General features: G+C 40.0%; 1 protein-coding gene across 1 annotated transcript in view; it reads right to left on the reverse strand.

Annotated features, from left to right (window-relative positions):
* The window catches only part of LOC142828021 (usherin-like), a 178,040-nt gene that overhangs the window by 80,077 nt on the left and 75,407 nt on the right, over nucleotides 1-22,556 (reverse strand). The window contains exons 9-10 of the mRNA XM_075925196.1: nucleotides 8,419-8,614; nucleotides 7,522-7,652 (exon numbers count right to left, since the gene is read on the reverse strand). Coding sequence (XP_075781311.1) covers nucleotides 7,522-7,652; nucleotides 8,419-8,614 — 327 coding nt within the window. The remainder of the gene's footprint in view (nucleotides 1-7,521; nucleotides 7,653-8,418; nucleotides 8,615-22,556) is intronic.

A 22,556-nucleotide genomic window follows, 5' to 3' on the forward strand; every position in this document is an offset into this window, starting at 1 on the left:
TGGCAGTCAATCCCTTGTCCAGCCAAGGTTCTTTACACTGTCAACGTCTCTCCTTTAGAGCTGAGTTAAACAAAGTCTGACTTTTTTGCATTCCCACAGTAACTGCAAGCATTGGTGATCATATCTCACAATTCCTGCATTTAGTGCTAACACAATTTGGCTAAATCTACACTGCAACGCTATTTTGGGATACCAAAGTATCCCAAAATAGCTATCCGTGTCTTCACATTATTATTTGAGCTTGCTATTCCAATGTCCCTGTAAACCTCATTCTATGAAGAGTAAGGGACGTTTTGGTGGAGGTAGTGCAAAATGATGAAAAAAGTTATTTCAAAATAGCATTGAAATAAAATATGCAAGTTGCATAGCTTAAACTGCGGATCTTATTTCAAGTTATGGTGCAATGTAGACACACCATTTGTGACCCCACAATAGCCAAATACGTTATAATGGGCAAATACCATTGTAACAGTTGAATATCTAGCAGGCCTAAGCAAACTGGGTGAACTGTATTTACACGCACACATTCAGAATCTCAATCTTTAAAGTGGAAGTGTTTCCCTCCTTTGTTCAAAATTAAACACAGACTTTCTTTGTTTGCATTCTCCCAGTAATTATAGACATTGCAATCAGTATTAACACAATTTGTGACCAACACTAGCCCAGTTGATTACAATGAGCAAAATACCAATACAACAGCTGAATATCTAACACATCTAAGCAAACCAAATGCAATACCTCAGGCCACATCCACACTATGGGGGAAGGGCAGACCTTAAGGTACTCAGTTCCAGCTATGTAAAAAACATAGCTGGAGCTGACATACCTTAAGCCAAGCTTTGGCATTGTCTTCATAGCGGGAGGTCCATGGGAGAAACATTCCCATCAACTTTCCTTACTCCTCACAAGGAGAAGGACTACCAGTGCTGATGGGGTCACACTGAACATTTGATTTAGTGGGTCTTTACTAGATCCACTAAATCAAACACTGGGGCTACGTCTAGAATGGCATGATTTTCCGGAAATGCTTTTAACGGAAAAGTTTTCCGTTAAAAGCATTTTCGGAAAAGAGCGTCTAGATTGGCACGGACGCTTTTCCGCAAAAGCACTTTAGTGGCCAATCTAGATGTGCTTTTGCGCAAAAAAAAATCTCAGCTCTCTACACTGGCCCTTTTGCGCAAAAGTTTTGCGCAAAAGGGACTTTTGCCCGAACGGGAGCAGTATAGTATTTCCGCAAAAAGCACTGATTTCTTACAGTAGGAAGTCAGTGTTTTTGCAGAAATTCAAGTGGCCAGTGTAGACAGCTGGCAAGTTTTTCCGGAAAAGCGGCTGATTTTCCGGAAAAACTGGCCAGTCTAGACACAGCCTGGAAGATCAACCACATCAGTGTTGATCTTCCTGCAAGTGGAAAAGTGGCCTCAGAAGGAATCCAACAGCTCAGCAATGAATCCACAGTTCAATAGTGAATATTTTAGAAGCCTAGGGTGATTCCTGTGAGCAGACCTGATATTTGTGAGTGAGCCAGATGTAGGTAAACGAAAAAGGTGTTACATTGTGTCATACAGGGTTTAATGTATTCTGCTCTTTGAGAGCTCTAGAAGGCTACAGGGAGAGAGCCAAGTAGTAACCAATAGGTTGTGAGGCATATATCTACCAGCAGGGGGAAGCAAGAGGGATCAAATGGCTCCAAATTTGAACTAAATGTATAGTCCTGTCTTTGTTGAGGAAAATCACAAATGTCTAATTCCTCCCTCTCCTCCCCTTAGAAGCAGGATTAAAGGGACAAGCTATCAAAGGGGAAATAAATAAATAGTGAAAAACTGTGTTGCTTCTGTGTTGTGCTGCTCATCCTCAGTGATTGCATCCTGATAGGTGCAACACTCAGCATCTGGTGGCCTTCTTCACTTTCCTGGAATGCAGCATGGTAAATCAATGCAGAAAAGACAAAAGAGATAAAAGGTCTGTTTTTTTCTAGCAACTCCAGTCTCCATTATAAGGCTAGAAAGTTCCTCAATGTATCTAGGACCCAATTCAGCCTCATGTTATTACCAAATGTCCACGCTACTCTGCCAGTGTTACCGTGTCACATATAGGTTACTAGTTCTGCCTACTTGTTTTTCCCTTTGATATTTTCATACCCTCTGCTCTTTGTTTCCCACCCCCTTCCTTTTTTTTCCCCTTCCCCTCTCCTCTCCCTTCTCCCTTATTTATTTTTACTTTCAAGTAGGAATAAGAGATCCTCCGGAAAAGGGCTTTATTCCGGAGGTTCGCACCAGTCTAGACACTTTTTTCCGGCTTTTCCCCAAGCCGGAAAAAAAGCGGCGGACATGTTTATTTAAATCCCGCGGGGGATATTTAAATCCCCCGTGGACTTCCCTATTCTGACTTACCTGCTTTGCATGACTTTTCCAGAATTAGGGGCCAGTCTAGACGTAGCCTAAATGAGTTGTGGATTTCTCTGTATCTTTTCTACACAGACTGGTGGTCAAGAATTGGCACACACAGATGCCTCCTGGTGGTATGTCTACACTATAGTGGGGGGGGGGGGGGGTTCAGAAAAACAGCTGTTTCTCAAAAAAAAAAAAAAAAAAAAAAACCTTCAATTACATCCACACTGCAATCACGTTCTTCTGAAAAAAAAAATCAAAAGCACAGAGGGGTTTTTCCAACATTGTAATCCTCATTCTATGAGGAAAAAGGTGTGTGTGGATGGGGAAGAGGGAATTCTGTTGAAAGAAGAGGAAAGAGGAAAAGCACAGGTGCCCTGGTGGCCACTCCGTCCATAGTAATCACAATTTAAATGGGACATAGTGTCCATTCAGTGTGGACTCTTATCTTTCAAAAAAGCAGATCGCGCTTTCGATGTGCTTATGCAGTGTGGACACTCTCTTTCAGAAGAAGTTTTTTGGGAAGATCTCTTCTGGAAAAGCTTCTTCTGAAAGCTTCTTTCCTGCAGCTGTCCACAATCTCTCCACCTCTCTCTCTGGGTCTGCAACACCTCACCTCTCTCACTGCTGCTGCCGCCTCTTTGTGACTGAGCCTTCCAGCCAGGTCATTCTATATTGCCTTCCAGAATCACTAAGTCTTCCTTCAGAAGTCTTCCCATTCACTGCCACAAGTGCCGCTCCTCCAGTGGCTGGCAAGAGAATATACCCCCCAATTTTCCTCCTCCCTGCTCTGGGTTCGAGCTCAGGGCCTCTTCTAGCTAGCAGCCAAGGTCTGTTGCTTTCTAGATCTTTCTTTCCCTGAGCCCTTTTCTACCTTCCACCTTCTCTGGATTTGTCAACCCAAACACACCTCCATTTTCCCAAGGAGTGACTGCAGACTTTTCAAGCATCTCTTCCTGCTGCCAATTTCCTGCCTTTGTAAGTCCAGCACAGCTGTTCCTCCTCAGCTGGGCTACCTCACTCACAGTCAGAAGATTGCTTAGCCACCTGATTCCTCTCTGTTGTATCCTGTTGGGTTAATAAAGCTCCATTCTTTGTCTTCATTAACCCTTTCAGGGCAAGTGTGGTGTGAACACCCCACCACAGTTACGAGAACATAGTGGTTGGTAAGTATATATGATCTACTACCTTATAGGCATTCAGAATCCATTCAAGCAAAAACACAACACATATAACAGTCTGGCTACGTCTAGACTGCAGGCTTCTTTCGGAAGAAGCTTTTCCAGAAGAGATCTTCTAAAAAAAACTTCTTCCAAAAGAGCGCGTCCACACTGCAGAAGCACATCGAAAGAGTGATCTGCTTTTTTGAAAGATAACGTCCACACTGAATGGACACTAGGTCACATTTAAACTGTGATTACTATGGACGGAGTGGCCACCGTGGCACCTGTGCTTTTCTCCTCTTGCCTCTTTTTTCAACAGAACTCCCTCTTCCCTGTCCACACACTTATTTTTCTGAAGGACCTCTTTTGGAAAAAGGCTTCTTCCTCCTAGAAAGAGGATTACCAACGTTGGAAAAACCCCTTGGGTCTTTTGATTTTCTCTCGAAAGAACACAATTGTAGTGTGGCCGTAAGTGAAATTTTTTCAGAAAAATGGAAGTTTTTCTGAAAAAGCTCTGTAGTGTAGACATACCCTCAGATTTCCCACCTAGAGCTGAGTGAAATAGATAAGGAGACCAGAAACACAATTTGCATGTTCATTTCAATGAAGTGTGTGGTGCAGCAGTAGTGTATTGATTATCTACTCTTTTGCCCCTCCTGCTAATTGTATCTGTGCATATTTTTGCACATGAGAAGTAAATATGCTATTGGGGTAATTTAAATGTTCCCTTTTGAAATTCCACAGCTCTTTAGAGCTCGATGACAGATAACTAGTTATGTGCAGAAGAAAAAAGAAACATTGATGAACTGTAGGAAATGGTAAATTATGCAGTGAAAGTGTATTCTATATCGTTTTTAGTGTATTTCCTTGAAAATTATCATTGTGATGTGACAATTAATTTTCATGAGTAGAGTCCTTATTCCTTATGATTCCATCTTCCACAGGTCAGACCTGGAAACACTTCCTTCAGTGACGCCTTTCTATTGCATGTAATTCATTTCAGACCTTAGTCTACAGCCTTATTAATCTCTTTTTAATGCCTCTTAATCATTTCTCTCTACCCTGCTTCTGTTGCAACAGTCTACTGATGCCTTCTTCAGCAGCTCAGTCTCCCCCATTTCCCCCCTTTTCTTGTCTTGTTTTATAACCATAGCTTCAAGCTCACATCTCAGCCTCTTTCATTATTTTGCTATTTCATCAGTTATTAAAGTCTGAATTTATTTTACCACCTTTAATTATTACTCCAAGATACTATCAGACTAGAGTAACCAATCATCAGCAACAGTGAATGTTAAAACTATTGTCTAATTTCTCTTTTGTTTCTTCCATCCAATAGTGCTTTATAGCAATGTGGGGTCCTAATATTGTTTCCGGAGTTTTGCAGGATTTTCATTTATGCACTGTAGTTAAGAAGCATCATCCTCAGAAAATGGATATCAGAGAGTCTGTTTCTGCTTCCATCCCTAGAGGTTTTTAAGTCCTGGCTTGACAAAGTCCTGGCTGGGATAGTTTTAGTTGGGACTGATCCTGCTTTGAGCAGGAGCTGGACTTGACCTCCTGAAGTCTCTTCCAGCCTATGAGTCTATGCTTATGGCTATTGGTATTGCTTTGCAAACACAGCCATCACCCTTGCAATGAGCTCCGCACAGGTAGATGAAGTGACATGGTGGATCATTTGCAAGATCAAGACCGCAAAGAAAATAATTAGAAGTCTGTTTTTGCAGATGCAGACTAACACAGCTACCCCTCTAATACTTGTCACAAAGGAAATGCTACTTCAAAGATCTTACAATGTGTGTAAAAGAAAAGTAAACCTAATTATAGGACAAATGGTATGATTATTTTTTAAGAACTTTTGGAAGAAGCATTTAATTCTCAATGAAAGAGAAATAATAGAATATGTTTAAATGGTTGCAGATTTTAAAATTATATTTGGGGAGAGAAAAAAAACCAAGTCTGCTTATCAGAGCCAGTTCAGGATCAGAATTCTGGTACAATGTGATAAAAGTTGTGTCTATACATTTCTCAATGCAATGCATATGCAAGATTTGAGTGTCACTTGTGTTTTCTTGTTCACTTTATTTTCCATATGCAGGTATGAGGGGGGGAAAAAACACCACAAACCCAGACTTTTAAACATGTTGCTAGATTCAAGACCCATGATTTATCATTCTTACACTGTGACTGAGCACCATTTTAACAGACACTCAGTAGGCACTTGGAAAGACACAGTAAGATTTATTAGCAGACTATATGCCTTTCTTGTAAATGAGATCCAAAGACTCAAGAAGCATAGCTGATGCCTTTTTTTCCTTTTTACTTGCCTTCACTTATTGTTAAAAACAAGATGAACATGGTGACTTCTACATAGATCAATCTTTGTCTGTAGTTCAGAGGAAAGCTAAGTAAATTTTAGTTTAATTTGGGCTCATCTACCACATATTTGAAAGAGTCTGTGTGCAAGTCTCTCCATTTGTTCAAGAACACCTCCTAAACGGAAAGAGCTAGGATTACCAAATTTTGTAGGCAGGTTCCTTTTAACATAATTTAAAGCAACTGTGACCTCATGCTTTATGAAATGGACTTATAGACATGAATTTATTTCATGTAACACATCAATCTTGATGTCATGATCCGCTAGTTCTGTTTATCTTATTTTGATGTATGTATCATTTATGTGTATAAAATCAGACAAATGGAGTGGGGAACACTTTGTGGGTTTTAAATGTGTGAATGAGAGGCATTGAGGGTATTACCCTCAAAGTCTTGATGAGCAACTGGTGAACAATCTCTTTTGTCCTTAAGTCTGAGCAGTGTTTGTTAGGGAATGGCCTCAATTCCTTAAAAAAATAATAGGAAAGTAGGGGCCACGGTCTTTTGGCTGGGTTGCACCTGAAGAAAGGAGCCGAAGACCCCAGGGTGGGAAGACAACCCTGGTTTGGAGGGGCAGGTGGAAAAGAGGTTTTAGGGTGAGTTTGAAAAGTTTGTGATGAGGTTTCAGTGTAGAATTAGCCAAGTATTTTGTTTCTTTTGGTTTGTAACCTATTTTGCTCTGCCTGTTCTCATCTGTTATCACTTAAATCCTACTGCTTGTACTTAATAAAAGCACTTTTATTTTCTATAAAAGCCAATGTAAGTAATTGTTACCTGGAGGGTCAACCGGTGGTAAAGGAACCTTACCCAGGTAATTCATTGGAGGTTTTACTCCCATTTGGGAAGTGGTATCGCAGGTAGCTGGGCCCTAAACTGCACTCTCCTTGGACCTGAGGAGGTTCAGTGTCTGTACTGCTTCTTGTGGGGGGGGGCAGTGATCCTCATTCCACGAGGAGTACAGCTAGTTCGGATTAGGAAGCCTAATCCGAACTAGCTACTCCGTGCCGCGTATAGCCGCGCGGCACGGGGTTCGAACTAGCCGGGATTTAAAAATGGCAGCACCCGGCTTATGTAAATGAAGCCCGGGAAATTCAAATTCCAGGCTTCATTTGCAAGTGCGGTATGCCTACATTACCCCGCTAGTTCGAACTAGCGGGGTAGTGTAGACATATCCTATTTGAATTAAGGACCCAAGTAACGCCAGGTAAATCCTCTAGTTGTCTATATTTTCAAAACTGGTCAATAATTTTGGGGCATCCATATTTTGACTGTGCTACCTGAGACACCTTAGAACCCAGATTTTAAGGAGGTTGATACTCATTTTGGGCACCCAAAACCATATTCATTTCTGAACATTTATATATGTTACAGTCACTCCAGATTGCAGAACAAAGATCTGTAACTAAATCATTCTCAGATTGCTTATTAAGTCGTTAGCCTTTCAGCCTGCAGTGTGAATCAGCCACCCTTTTGAAAAGGAGGAATTACAGCAACTTATAGAAAGCAGTATCCGTCTGAGCACATCTTGTAATTAATGTTACAGTCATGGCAACCAGCAGACAGAACATTTTCTTATATTCTGGGTTGAGATCACTTACCTTTTCACACAGCAGGCTGTTATTTTTGGTGCCTGCAGAATAGCACTCACAGGTTTTACAAACATCGACAGCTGAAAGAGCTGCACCTGCTTGCCGGTAATGGAAATCCTTACACAGCTCACAGTTTCTTCCTGCATGAGGAAAAGGTTATGCATTATGGCTTCCAATTCATTAAAATTAGCTGTATAATTCAAAATTAAAGACTCTATTCCTTTGAGAGAATTCTATAATTTTCAGGACGTCCATTTTAATGCACCTTTCATCTCTACCTGCCAATTTAGTGATCCAGAGCATATGAAACAATGAACCTGTTACAAACTGTGTTTTACTCCATTAAACTTCCATCTGTTATATAATACCACACTTCTATAAAGACAGGCGCTGTGAATACCTATACATTATTTTGGACAACTTACTGTTGAACCTCAAACTTTCACCTTATAAAAAGACAAGAACAATGACATAAATATGCAAATCCTCTGCATATGGAGTGAGCAGATTTATACTAATTCAGGAATCTGATACTTTACCCAAAATCTACAATGTTTGCTATATGTTATCTGGTTACCAAACTGATGGTCCTGGTAGAAACACTGCACATCATGTACAATGAAAATCATTTTGCAAGCTTCATGGCCATGGATGTTGATGCAGGGAAGCTGGGATATAATTTAAATGGAAAACTCTATACAAAATTTTGACTGCATTGTAGTGACTGCATTTATATAATCTTTTATCTTAGCTATTCCCGTAATTCTAACTACTGAAGTACACAGGGTCAGTAGTTTTCTTTAAAAACTTGAATTTTCTTTCCATCATGGTGAACCATTTGGGATTTTTATGACTTTCTCAAAAGTAACTCTACATTCAGTATTTTGATGTCGCTCATTAAATTACCTGTTGTATTATGTTGACAGTTATCACATATTCCACCACCACCTCTATAGTGTTCATTAGGAAATGAATCCATGGTTATATCATAGTGGCAGCTTCGTGCATGGCCATAGCACTGACAAGCTTTACAATTATAAGCTTGAACTTGGTCACCTGGATGAAAAGGCTTGTCATGATACAATGGCAAACAGCGCTCACACTAAAATTAAAAAAAAAAGTTTATTGCTTTATATCTCTATGAGATAAATATTCACATAGCATTTTATGGACCTAAAGATACAAACAGGTTCCTGATGGGATTTGCAAAAATGCCCAGCTAAATCAATTAGGTGTTTGGGCTTTAAGATATAATAAATAGGTATAATGCCTGCTTCCATGGGTATGGGGATCTCCAGATCTCCAAAGCTAAATTTTCTATAAAATCTGTAAAATTAAAGCTTGGGAACAGATTTACAATGGCATTTAGACACTAAAGAGATGCATTTAGACACCATGCGCCCTCCCTACCCACCATAATGCATCTACACATCTAGCTATAATCTCACCCTATACATGTTTTATGAAGGGATTTTCAAGTCCAAAATATATTCCAAACTACTCAAAAGCATTCTGTTCACATTAAAAAAAAATGTAAAAGATCATTAGTTTAAAAACTCTAAGATATATTTATAGGGATCCCTCAACTGGAAATATTTCTGTAAATTTCATATTTGTCTGAATTATCTGTCCATATTTCACCAATGATTCCTAATATCCACTTATGTTAAGAAATTTTGTTGCGGTTTCAACGCTGATTAAACCAAAATCTCTCCATTTCTATAGATAGTTTATTTACTAAATTGAGTGTGAAATGTGATGTTGATGAAATAGTAGTAAACCAACTGTAGTTGTTTGCATAAATGTCCTGTGGCAAAATGTTTTCTAATCTAAAAGGTTTTCTTTAAATGTACTTAGTATTTACAAAACCAAATGATTTTAAATGCATGTCTTCATGTGAAATTAAAAAGAACAAAAGTTTAGAATCCAAAAAAACCCTAACACTTCTGTTCAAGTAATGCAATAGCTTGGTTTCAACACAATCTGTAAAGAATATAAAATGACAACAATCTCAAGTTTATAATAGACCCTGGAAAACTTCAAAGAAAAAGCTTTGTTATTGGCTCATCCAAAACAAAATGCATAGATTTCGTACAGATAACTAATGGATGGTATTTTGGACAATTACATTCTAATTATTCAGCCAATTATTTACACAATTGGCTCAAAGAGCTGTTAATGTTGACACTGAAGAGATATTTTGATGATTGGTTATGCCAAGTTTTTATATTAGAACTGGTATTTTGAAGGGCCCCATTCTCTAACTATTGATACTCTGCTGGATCTGAGAAACAGAGTAGTAAGATATATTGTAATCATTGCTTCTATTTTTTCAGAAAGAAGCTAAATTATTGAAATAAATTGTTTTCTACAAATTATTCACTCAATTTCACTGTTCTCATTGTTCTAATCGATGTTTCTTAGTTACAGCATCATAATCAATGCAGGCCAGTACAAAAACTAAAAAGGAGCTAGTATTTAGAGACATTCATCAGATTTGAAATGCATCACGAGCATGAAGAGCAAGAAAATGGACAAAGCTACATGGTATAAGAAAGCATCTACTGCCAAAGCAAAATGGACAACATTCAGACTTCAGCTTCATTCATTTCAATCATGTAATTATATACATAAACGAGAGTCTGAATTTGACACATAAAACAATGTTTTACTCTGTATTGGTAGAAACAAATATATTAAAAGAGGGAGTGTTGAATTTGAGAAGATTATTGCAGGAAACTTTATATTCATTGAGTTATGAATACAGTGAAGGTGGTTATTGTTCTTAATCTGTCTGGAAGAGTTCAGTTGTAGTAGTCAAAAACTCCTCTGGTTCTCTTTACTGTGGATATAATTCTTCCCATTTGTCAGCAGATTTTTTTTTGTGGGGAATGAAGCCATCATGTGTGTTTATTGTTGCAGTAGCAAAGGAATCTCTCCCATAGCCAGAGCCAATGCAACACAGGGATTTGAAAATCAGTGTGATGATTTTGAACTAGACTCTGCACAGGAAGCAGCAAATTTGGAGGATGTATTCCTGATAACCAGTGTTAGTAAGCACATGAATTGCTGCTGTCTGAAGCAGCTGCAGCTTCCTCAGCCCACTGAGTTTCATTCCTAGATACTGAAATTTTCAGTAGCTGACCGCAAGGTTATGACCATGTATTTGTCGTGGCCTCATCAGTATTTGATGGAATAGCACATTCCTCTGACTAGTCCCAGATGAAGTGAGTGTTCTTTGCACAATGGTTACTTGGGTCCCTTAGCACAGTGCAGCTTAAGACAACCCCCACTGCTACAGTTCACTCTAACAACATGAATATAGGTTATTTCAGTAGTAAGGGCCGAAACAGAGGCAAATTTTTCAAAGCACTCCTTTCTTTCTAATGTTTTCAGTCTTGTCAGGGTTCAGATTCAGTCACATGCTCCTCAGCCAGGCACTGATCCCAGCCAGGCTTAAGGAAAGTTTGGGGATATTAATGTTTGCTATGAAAGAGATGCAAAGCTGGGCATTGCCCACCTGGTGCTAGCACTGCAGCCTATTTTGTCTTAATAGCTTCCAAGACATTTTCATATTGGTATTGAACAGAATGGGAACTCAACTTCAACTTTATAAGTGAGGGCTTTTGACCATGACAATTCTGGGTTTGCTTAACAAGAAAAAAATCGTACCATTTCAGACGTTTCCATTCACACCTGCAGTGTCTTGTTGACAGGACAAGAGTGTTTAGTTGTCAACAGTATTAAATGCTTGAGAGGTCCAGCAGAATTAAAATTAGTGTATGTCAACAAGCAGAAGGAGATAATGCACCAAGCAACAAACACTTTCTTTATCCTGTGCTCCTGATGCCTGATTGGAAGGGGTACATGATGTTGACATTTGACATTGGCTAGCAGTGACTTAGTTATTTAAGCCTTGGACATCATTCAGCATCTTTTAGAGACAACTATATCACAAGTCATCTGTGCCTAGGCTCTACTGAGTGTCTCTAGTGTATAGGAATATTGTAGTAATATTTTCAATAGTTGCAAGACCACATTCTGTACCAGAAGCTACCGCAAGTATGTCAGAACAGGAGTGTGTCTATAGCTTAACCTTGCAAATTTGTATGTAGGCAGTAAACCATTACCTGGGATCTAGCTGCACATGAATGTTATAGGAGCTGTAATTTCATATGTAATGTGAGATCATGCCAAAACACCTTTGCTTCTAGCTGTTACACTTCTTCAGAATGTAAATATGCTCATAACCGCAGAGAAGCTCCAAGTTTAGTTGGATGAATTAAAAAGTTGAATATCTCTATGGGAAAAGCTGCATTTACTCTGGATTACAGAACAATTGCTCATTTCAATATTTAACCCAAAGAAAGGCAGCAGCAGGGTTAAGGAGATGGGTGAAATTCTTGGGTGCTCATTTTTATGATTCAGAGTTCAACAATAGCAACCAACACATGAATTCAGGGTGTTTGTCATACTTACTACTGGAAAGGTCAGGTAAGAATAACCAAGATGAACCAGAGAAAGTCAATGTGCTCTAGATGGCACAAAGGGAAATCTTGCCAATGACAAATGCTATGGTACATCACATACTAGTGATGGCTGAAGTGATTAACATTATTGCAACTGCAGGACTTGTGCATACAAACAACTATTTAAAGTGCTGTTTTCTTATTCCTAAACACTGTAACATCCATTTTTGGAAACGCTACTTGTGATATTTTTTAAAAGTTTGTGCCAAGTTACAAATATTTGTGGCTCGCTCCAGGGAGCAGCTTAGAGTGAATGAGGTGGCAAAGGCAAGACACAGGAAAAGAAAATAAAATACTGTTTTACATTTTCATGATAAATTTTAGCTAATCAGATCCTAGTAGTCTCAGTTATGTGTATTTTACCAGGAATTGCTTTTCTATAAGGCTATTTATAGAATGAGTTTTCAAAATCAAGAATTATATAAGGAAAAGTATTGACACTGTTACAAAGGTGTTACAAAAAATAGAGGATTAGAATAGGTCAAATCTTTCAGTCTCTTCGTGGTACTTAGGCTATCACTCATGTTTACTCTGTCAGAACTAGCACACCTCGCACAGGTCCCTCTTTCCAAAGGATGGTCCGGTCAGCTTTTAGCCCTGAGCCACACTTGGATCTTGAACTACTTGGGATTACATCCTGTTGTGAGTAGATATACTAGTATCAAGAAACTGAAATGAAGAGGGCATTCTTTTTAGGCATAAATCTACATTACACAAGGCCAGGCCTGCCAACAGGGACTCCCGGCCGTTCCTGATGCTGCTGCCGTAGCAGTGGCAACTGGAGCCTTTGGCAGTGCTGAAGCGCTGGTGGGGAGAGACTAGCCCCAATCCCATCACCTCTGCCTAAGACCTTGACCTTTTTGGGAGCATGGAGCCTGCCTCCCCCCCAACCACCACCTTGCCTACGTGTCTGGCAATTCTGTTGGGCCCCCTACATAAGGCTCCCTGAACTACTATTTTCCTCATGTCCCGAATTTTGAGTGTTTCTCACACATCTAGGATTTCTTAGGCCATGTGTTCTTGTCCGGGATGTTAGTGTAATCTTTCCTTAGAAATTCCCAATGACTGTGATTCTACAGCCCCCTTAGGATAACCTGTTCTAGTGCTTAACAATTCTTATATTTTCAAAGTTTTCTCTAATATATAACCTAAATCACCCATGCTGCAAACTAAGCTGGTTACTTCTTGTTCTATACTCAGTGGACATGGAGAACAATTGATCACTGTCCTCTTTATAACTGCCTAAAAAGTTTGACAAGTTTGACAACTTCTCTGTGTCTCTTCTCAAAAGAAAACACACACAAATCTTTCACCCTTTTTTCACAGGGCATGTTTTCTAAATGTCTTATTTTTGTTACTCTCTTTTGGAGTCTCCCTAATTTGTTCTAATCCTTCTTAAAGGTGTGCCCAAAACTGGACACAGCTTAGTGATTATGACTGCTAATTAATAGATAGAATGTCATTTCTCCAGTGATAGTACTGATGTCAGTAAATCGTGTTGGGTGTCATCTCTCTTGTTCACAGGACTAGGTACAGACAAGACTTTTTCAGAGTTTGGTTCTGTCTGTGCACATAATGGAAAAATACGCCCACGCTGATATACAATTGATCCCCTACTTTCTGTAGGGATAGTTTTCTGGGAAAATACATTACATGAAGTCAACTGGTTCAAAAGTATCTAGCTCACCTTGATCTAATTCATTAGTCAAAACAAGACTTTGTCCTAATTTGTAATCATTGTATCACAATTCCTGGATCCAGCAAATTTGTGGATAGACCTAATGACATCAGCTTGAATGCAGATGTGCAGAGCTCCCCATTAATCATTTGGTAAGCTGGAGGAAAATCAGAGTGAAGCAATCTTCAACATATCAAGAATGCAAAGTGGTGCTTGAAAAGGTACGAGTATTTTAAGCCTTACAATAAGTGGTACTTAATTAAGCCCATCTTCCCTAATTCTGGTAAAATATTTCCGCACATTGCTTACCTCTCCCTTGCAATTCTCAGTCCCAATCTCATTCTCCACCCACGGACTGACACTCAGAATCCCCGCCCTCCCAGTCCTAGTTTCCTTGCCTAGCCAATCAGTCTCCTCACACCCAGCTGTCAGTTCCCTCTTCCCCGCTACCTGACTCCAGTCAACTCTTCTCTGTCCTCACCACTTCCCAGGGCTTCTTCTTTCAAGCTATTTCCACCAGAGGTCTAGCTCTTATCCCCTCAGCATTCCAGTCAGGCAGTTTCCTTCCCTGCCATCTGAGCCCAGCAGGGATAGACAATGATAGACAGTCCCCTGCTCTCAGTTCAGTTGCCCAGTGCCAGCAGCAGTCCAGAATTGCAGTTTCAGGCAGAGTCCCGCTGAGCCCTATGCTGGCAGATGCCCATTAAGGACAGAACACATCTTTCCTGAAATGTGGTGCCCAAAACAATGCTTCAGTTGAGGTCTAATCAGCATAGAGTACAGCAGAAGAATTCCTTTTCATGTTTTGCTTACAATACTCCTGTTACTACTCTTTTTTTTAAAACAATGTCACATTGTGGACATACTTTTAACTTGTTGTGAACTCTGACCCCTACACCCTTTTCCAAAGTACTTGTCATAGATAGTTATTTCATCCTATTTATCCCAGACCATTTCTCCAGTTTGTCTAGATTATTTTGAATTATGATTAGGTACTAGAGACGGAAACAAGTTCTTTCAGTCTTTCAGTGTACACAAGAATCTATGATATATGATTTGTGACATTACAGTGGTTTTCCAAGGATGAATTAATGGACAAAACCATAATTTCTAAAAACACGTAAAAAAGATATTCAAAATTTTCAAGCTTGAATGGCTCCTGAACCAGATGACGTTCTGTCAGCTCTTTTGCCAAACTCTAATCATTTGCCAGTTATATTTCATTTCAGTTCATTTTGAGATGACTAGTTTCTTCCCAGATTTATCCCTGAAGCCCCAATTATATGTAACATCCTCTTTCCTCCCTGGGTTACCCGGGAGCAGGCCACACTCACCTGTGTGCCTGGATGGCTGATGTTTTTAACATAAAAGGAGATCCTGAGTACCTCAGCTGTGATGTTATTTAGTTGGGGGTTCCCTATCCACCCCCTTGCTGCTATCCCTTACTCCTAAAGATATATACAATGGCCGTGCCTCCACCTGGCTGGCTCTGTACACACTCAATGGTGTGCCTTGGGAGCCTGCAGGAATAAAATTATTCCAGCAATAATCTGGATCCAACTCTGAAACAATTATAAATAATATACATCTAATTGATAAAATTAGAATTAACACAGCTTAAGAAATTTAAAGAAACAGGGTTTAACAGAGTAAAAGTGAATAAAATCAATTAACAAAGTAGACATAAAGAAAGGAAACTTAACTATCTGGCATTTACACTCCTACCATTTATCCCACCCCAGTGTGTGCACTCCTCTGGATTCAGAGTCCTAGACACTTGCAGGCACACTTGGAGGCAGCTGGAGTGGAGATTGCACTGGGCAGGTCCTGTGTGTGTCAGTCCAAACTGTGCAGCCAGTCCAGGCAAAGCAGTCCAGCAGCTCTGGTTTACTGGGTATATCACTCTGCCTCTCTTTGCACCCAGAGTAGTCTGTGCTCTGTCCCAGGCAGCACTTTCCCAAACAGCCACAAATACTCACATGCAGGGTTATGCAGGCCCTTCTCAGCCACAGGCCCAACCAAACTCTCTCCCCTCCAGGGACAATCACACCAACATTCCCTGAAGCAGCCTGCTAGATACAAGCCCCAGCAGGTTCTCAGGAACAGGCTCTAGCTTCCAGCAGCAACTCCTGACCTGGAAAAGGCCCCACACCAGCAATCTGGCTCCTCTCCCCAAAATGGAGCTAACCAACCCTCTCTCTCCCTGCCTAGAAGAGAGCAAGAGTTTTTTTTCTCTCTTCCCCTCAAGACTCATGGGAGTTGTAGTCACTAGGGCTAAATTGCAGCACAAAGGATCCTACTAGTAAAAGTCAGATGCTCCTATAGTGAAGGGACTACAAACAATGCACTATTTATTGGACAGCCAGGATTGCAATGCACTTATTCATTTAATTAAGTAGTCTATCCATATATTTTAGAAATGCGCCTCTGTCTGTCAGAGTCTCTTTGTTCAAGAACTCCTCCTAAAAGGTAAGAGCTTGGACCACCAAATTTGGTGTGCATCTTCCTCTCAGACTTCCTTAAGGTCAGGGTTTGGTTGGGCCAAGAAAATGGGAAGTGCTGGGAATGGGCCTATTTCCCACAACATGGAAAGGGAGGTACACAGAGCGGAGGGCCGTAATACTGGAGTGGCCCATAGGGGCAGTGAATATGCAGGGGAGAGCAATACTGCAGAGAGACCACTGGGACAGTAGTAGCACCAAGAGAGTGGCCAGCTGGGCTGCGACTCACCATCTTGGGTGCCACCAGACCGGGTAAATAGCCCCATGTCCCATACCCTTTCCCCCAGCCTTTGGCCACAGCACTGGAGGTGGGGAGGCTGAGGGAGAGAGAAGGCCCATGTTGGCTATCAGGCAGGAGGGCCTAAGCAGGATAGAGAGAAGGCCCCTGCTGGCCAGAGGGGTTTGCTGTGGGGGAGGGAGAGAAAAGGGTTCCTGCCACCTGGGGACAGGTCTGGGGGGAGAGAAAAGGCCCCTGCCATATGACACCCCTCACCCTGAACCCCTCTTCACCCTCAACCCTCATTCTTGCACCCCCACATACCTGAAGCCTCTGCCATGCCCTCCACCATATCTCCAAGGCCCCGTCCTCACTCTAATACTCCCCACACTACCAAACCTCTGCCCTGAAGGGCAACACTGGGTAAGTCTTCTAGTACGCAGAACTCATTAATTAAGTATTGAAAAATATACTGATCCAAACTGGCTTTATTAACAGCAATATTCCTTGTAATAATATCAAATGGCTTACTAATCTGATTCATGGCAATCAATAGTGCAGCACCCTCTTAATTGAATGGATGCTGAGAACGGAAGAGGTATTTGATTGTACTGATTACATATCTATGTTGAAAACCTTGAATGCCTCAGTCCTCCATGTTGTAACCAACAACTGATTCTTAGATTTGCACCCATGAACCTCCAGAGTGTACACAGTGTCAGAGTTATTTCCATTTCTCAGAACCAGAAGGGGAATGTTCAACTGTGATCAATTTAAGGAAGTCTATCTGGGTGACAAGGTAAAGCTAAAGTGATCAAGGGCCACTTTTTCCGTGGACCTTTCTAATTTTTCATATGATGTCCCACTGACCTAGAAACATTTTTTGGACATATGATTACTCCTGTTTGTAAAGCTACCCACATGTGTAAATGTCTGTAAGATCAGGACCTTAGTCACTGTGCCTCAGTTTCTATTTTTAAATTGAGGGTACTTCCTTACAGTATAAAGGGTGCTGTATAGATTAGTTAACTAAGATTCATACAGCAGTTTGAAAACAGTATTTCATAAAATACATTACATTTCATATGGTAATGGACAATCTTTCCAGTGGTTCAGGAAGAATTTTAAAATTCCTCTAGGAAAGGTTTTTTTTATTTTATTTTCTCTTCCTCTGGTATAGATATTTGTTTCCTCTATAGAATCTCCTGGGTCTTCATCTGCAAATCACTCATAAGGATTCCCTGCCCTAAATTTCTCATCATAATAGGTTTTCAACCCAAACAAAACTCTCTAAAAAGGAAAAAAAATAATGTCTGGAAACTCATCTTGGACTTATCTATTTCAGATAGGGACTAGATGGAAGTAATTCATTTAGTGACATTTTCCATCTGTAATAAGTTTTTTTTTATTTTTAATTTCTTTTGTTGCTTTAGAGTGCAACATCCCTCCAATGCATATGCCAGATATGCTTAAGATGATACCTTTACATAGTTGTACATAGTGTAAGTGTGACAAGGACACGCTATGACTTATGTTAGGAGTTTATCAAGGGAGCTCAGATTTCTGTTCCAAGGTACTCAACAAAAACATTTACTTTTCATATATATTTGCAGCCCCTGAACAACTACTGCTATTTTGCATTACAAGTTTAATCCTCAGTCACTTTGTTTGCAGAGCTATTGGTTCTTACAAAACTAAAACAAACTGTAGGTACACATAAATAGTTCATCCTACAGCTGCTTGCTTTATATCCAAAGCACAACAACTAGATAGAGGTGTAATAAGATTTGAATTCAATTCTTTTTTGTAGGTTCAAAAATACAGATATAATCTGTGCCTGCAAAAGAATGAAAGTTTATTCTGAAACATTAAGTCTGCATGGAGGATTTCACACAAACAGAAGACTTCTACCTGTGGAATTAATCGTGACAACTGTACAAAGAGTACCATGTTTTAGCATATATAACCCATGGGTTATGCAAAGTTTTACAAATCCCGCCCCCCCTCCCGCGGTCTATACTCGTCTGCGTGTTATACAAGTTTTTTTTACTGAAATTACAGGAAGACGAGATTGACTCTTACTTGATAAAAGCAGCATAAGAATTCCCTGTGACCTTCTTCCCTCTGTTGCATCTCTCTGAACATGGTTGGCTCTCCCTGAGACGGGGGGGTGCTCTGTTTAAGGACACAGCTCCTTTGCTCAGCTCCTGGCTCTGGTTGCCTGGTGCAGACAGCTTACCCTCAGGGGAGTGCACAACACAGGCGGAAGGCAGCTTTCCCAGCCATAGGCAGGTGTAGAGGGTTGGAGACGGTGCGAGGGATAAGCCCAGTCACCTTCCCTTCCCATGCAGCCTCCCACGACACAGCCAGTCTGCCCTGCTGGGCTGCAGTCATCTACTCTGCGCTTTGGCAGTTGTGCAATGATGTAGCTAGAGCTCAAATGCTTCTGTGTGACAGGCTCAGACCCTGACACCTGAGTTAATTACCCTCATTATCATTCATTAACAGTTCATCTCCTGTGGGCTATACACATGTGCGGGTTATCTAAGACTTTTTTACAAAATCAGGAAAAATCGCAGGTTATGCACGGGTGCCAGTAATACACATACACAGGTTATATACACTAATTTACGGTACAACAGTTTTGTACAGAAGTTAGCTACAGAGACCAGCAGAATCCAAATCCTCCTCCACAAGCCACAGAGCTTTCTGCAACTACTGCTTCAGTCTCAAGGTTAGAGCAGCATTTGAAGTCTGCTGAAGTCAACAGCGTTATGAAAATGGAATGAAAGGAGTATTATACCTACCATCTTCTTAACACTAACCTCTTTCTTTATTTTCAAATAATCATAGTATCAAATACAGGATTACTAAAGTTTTCACACTCATGTATCATATTCACCATTATGGTTCCAAGTAAACTGCATAGAGGAAACATACCTTCTGAGTTCCAGCCACTATTGTATAGATACCTGACATGGCCACAACCAGGTGGATTTTGTATTTGCATTACATCAGTTGTATGTTTTGCCTTGCCACCTGAAAACCTTGAGCCCTTTGGATCTCGTTAATCTAAATTCCCCATGAAAATCCAGGAGGAGAATAACGTATTCCAAATAACCAAATCTATTTTGGATATTGATATTATTGTTAACAATGAAAATATACAATTAAACAACCTGCTTATTTTATTCTGAATGAATCTGGTTAATTTAAACCACAATGCACTCAATCAATGCAAAAAAAAAGTGACACCCATTGAAACAGACCATTAACAATGACAAAAGTTATCTGATAAGGTAGTCATACCATTAACATGTATTTGGTTTGTTTTCACAAGGTATCACAGGTTTAGCTAGAATGCTTGCTGAACTTCCAGATCTTATTAAATATTTATAATTAATCCTTACAAAGTCACATTTCACAATGCTTGTTCTAATTAAAGGGACACTGTCAACTTGAATTTTTTGAAAATAACTACTTAAAAAAAACCAAGTTTTTTGGTAGAGTGCCATTTAAATAATGGAGTCTGGTTTTGTTAATTTCTTTAAATAAACAATTACAAGATTCTCTGTTCCAATTATCACAATTATAAATTCACAGTTTGTATTTAGAAGTATCTGTGGTGTGATCCTGTGAGCACAACAAATCTACTCAGGCTAACCTTCTCACCCCACCTCAACCTTTTTTCCTCTCTTCTTCTTGCGTGGTCAGTTTCATCTTTGCTGTTGCTTTTACTTCCAAATTTTCCAGGCCTTGGGGAAGCTTGTCTACCATTGCACACAAGATGTGACAAAGACCAAAAATGATGAACACAAAAAAAGTATTCATGCAAGAAACTTAAAATGAAGCAGGACCCTTCCTTTAGAAAAGCTCTTTCTTGATTTGTTTTTCAATTCTTTGTTTCTGAGGTAAATGTTCAACAATAAAACTGAAGAGAATATCAGATTTGTGCATAAGTGAGGTAACTTTGAGACTGAAATGAGTAAGACTTCACATTTTAGAGACGTGCACAAGCAACAAAAACATTGGAACTCAATATATAGAGTGCAAAAGAAATGCACAGCATAAAGGAAATGAAAAAGTATTTTCAGAATATTTTAATATCTGTCAAATAAAGTTATTTTAGGGGTTACTTTCTACTGCAGTAGTTTGGGATTTTGGGACAGAAATGTGATTTCCAAGCTGACAATTTCCCTTCAATACTATATGGCTATGTCTAGACTACAACTTTTTTTCAGAAAAAAGAGCTCAAAATGTGCTCTGCAATTTGAGTACCTTTTTCTGTCCTTTTTTTTTTTTTTTTTAAAGAGGCTTTTCCAAAAATTGGCCCGTCCACACTGGGCCACATTTTGGGGAAAAAAAAACCTCTTTTGGAAGATCCCTGCTTCCTCATGGAATGAGGAAGATAGGGCTTCCAAAAGAGCGTGTCTGCTCTTCCGCAAAAAAAATGCAGAAGAGCAAACACGTTCCCTGGACACGGAGTGTTTTTTGGATACTGGAGGTGTCCTGGACCCCTCTTCCCCCCACAGTCTAGATGCAAGTATGGCAATGTACTGTTTTCTGTATTAATCTGGAAAAAAGGCAAGCTCACTAATTTTTCAGTGTTTGCAACATCATTGTATTAGAATGTAGATGATGTTAATAACCTATAGCCCTATCTCAAAGAAAGGGCTAATGCAAGTCCTTATCATAAATGAGTGATTTCATCATGTGGCAGAGAGAGGATAAGTTCTTACCCCAATTCACAAAGTGTGCTGGCAATGTCCTTTACCATGATATGAGCCACCCTAACGCTAGCTGTACAGAAACAGTGATTAAAAGAAAAAGGATATAGTGGGTTTCAATTAACACCTCTTAAAGTTATTAAATAAATTTACAGACATGGCATAATTCAAAAGAAGAAACACTGATCACACACAGCAGTGACGGAAAAAACTAAGATTAACATTTACAATTTTTGGTGAAGGAAAAATTAAGGGTTTGGCAGGGAACTCTAGTACACTTCCATATTTTATATCAGCAATTGCTGTTACTTATTCATTGAACTTTCTGACTTCACCAGCCACAAATTTGTGCACATAATTATTTGTGTTTGTCAATGTTAAGCTCAAAATTATACAGGGATATGAGATTGTTCAACCTTAATGATAGAAATGTAGCTGTGTTAGTCTGGTGTAGCTGAAGCAAAATGCAGGACTATGTAGCACTTTAAAGACTAACAAGATGGTTTATTAGATGATGAGCTTTCGTGAGCCAGACCCACTTCCTCAGATCAAATAGTGGAAGAAAATAGTCACAACCATATATACCAAAGGATACAATTTAAAAAATGAACAAATATGAAAAGGACAAATCACATTTCAGAACAGAAGGAGGATGCAGGGGGGAGGGGAGGAAGGTTCTGTTCTGAAATGTGATTTGTCCTTTTCATATGTGTTCATTTTTTTAATTGTATCCTTTGGTATATATGGTTGTGACTATTTTCTTCCACTATTTGATCTGAGGAAGTGGGTCTGGCTCACGAAAGCTCATCATCTAATAAACCATCTTGTTAGTCTTTAAAGTGCTACATAGTCCTGTATTTTGTTTCAACCTTAATGAACAGGAGCTGAGGAAACTTCCCCCCACTATTTGAACCTAACAGGATGTTTCTCCTTCATAGCCCAATCCCTCTGCAAGGCCTGTAAGACATCACACCCGCACCCCTGAGCAGCCAGAGAGCCTCACATTACCTGCCTACTCCCACAGCCACCAGCCTTCTCTCCCCGCATGGAGCCAATGTCTACTGGTTCCTGGTTCCTCCTTGCTCCTGGAGCGGTCCACCTGTCCTGCACATTCCAGGCTTCACAGAAAGTTTGGGAACAGATGCAACCCAACCAGAATTCAACAGGACATGCTTACAGGTGTTGAGATTGGGTTGACTCAAGTATGAAAACGATCTGACACTCTCGGACTTGGGTCAGGTAGCCTCTAATCACATTCTTCTTCCCATGGGGTTGGCGTGGCAGTAACTGCATTTCTTGCTACTGCAAGTCACCCTCCTGCCACCCACCCTCACTAAGCAGGGTGTGCTACAGGGTGAGCATGCCAACAAATTGCAGTGCCTCTCATTTTGC

This window comes from Pelodiscus sinensis, chromosome 3, assembly GCF_049634645.1.
Source record: "Pelodiscus sinensis isolate JC-2024 chromosome 3, ASM4963464v1, whole genome shotgun sequence".
NCBI classification, from domain to species: domain Eukaryota; kingdom Metazoa; phylum Chordata; order Testudines; family Trionychidae; genus Pelodiscus; species Pelodiscus sinensis.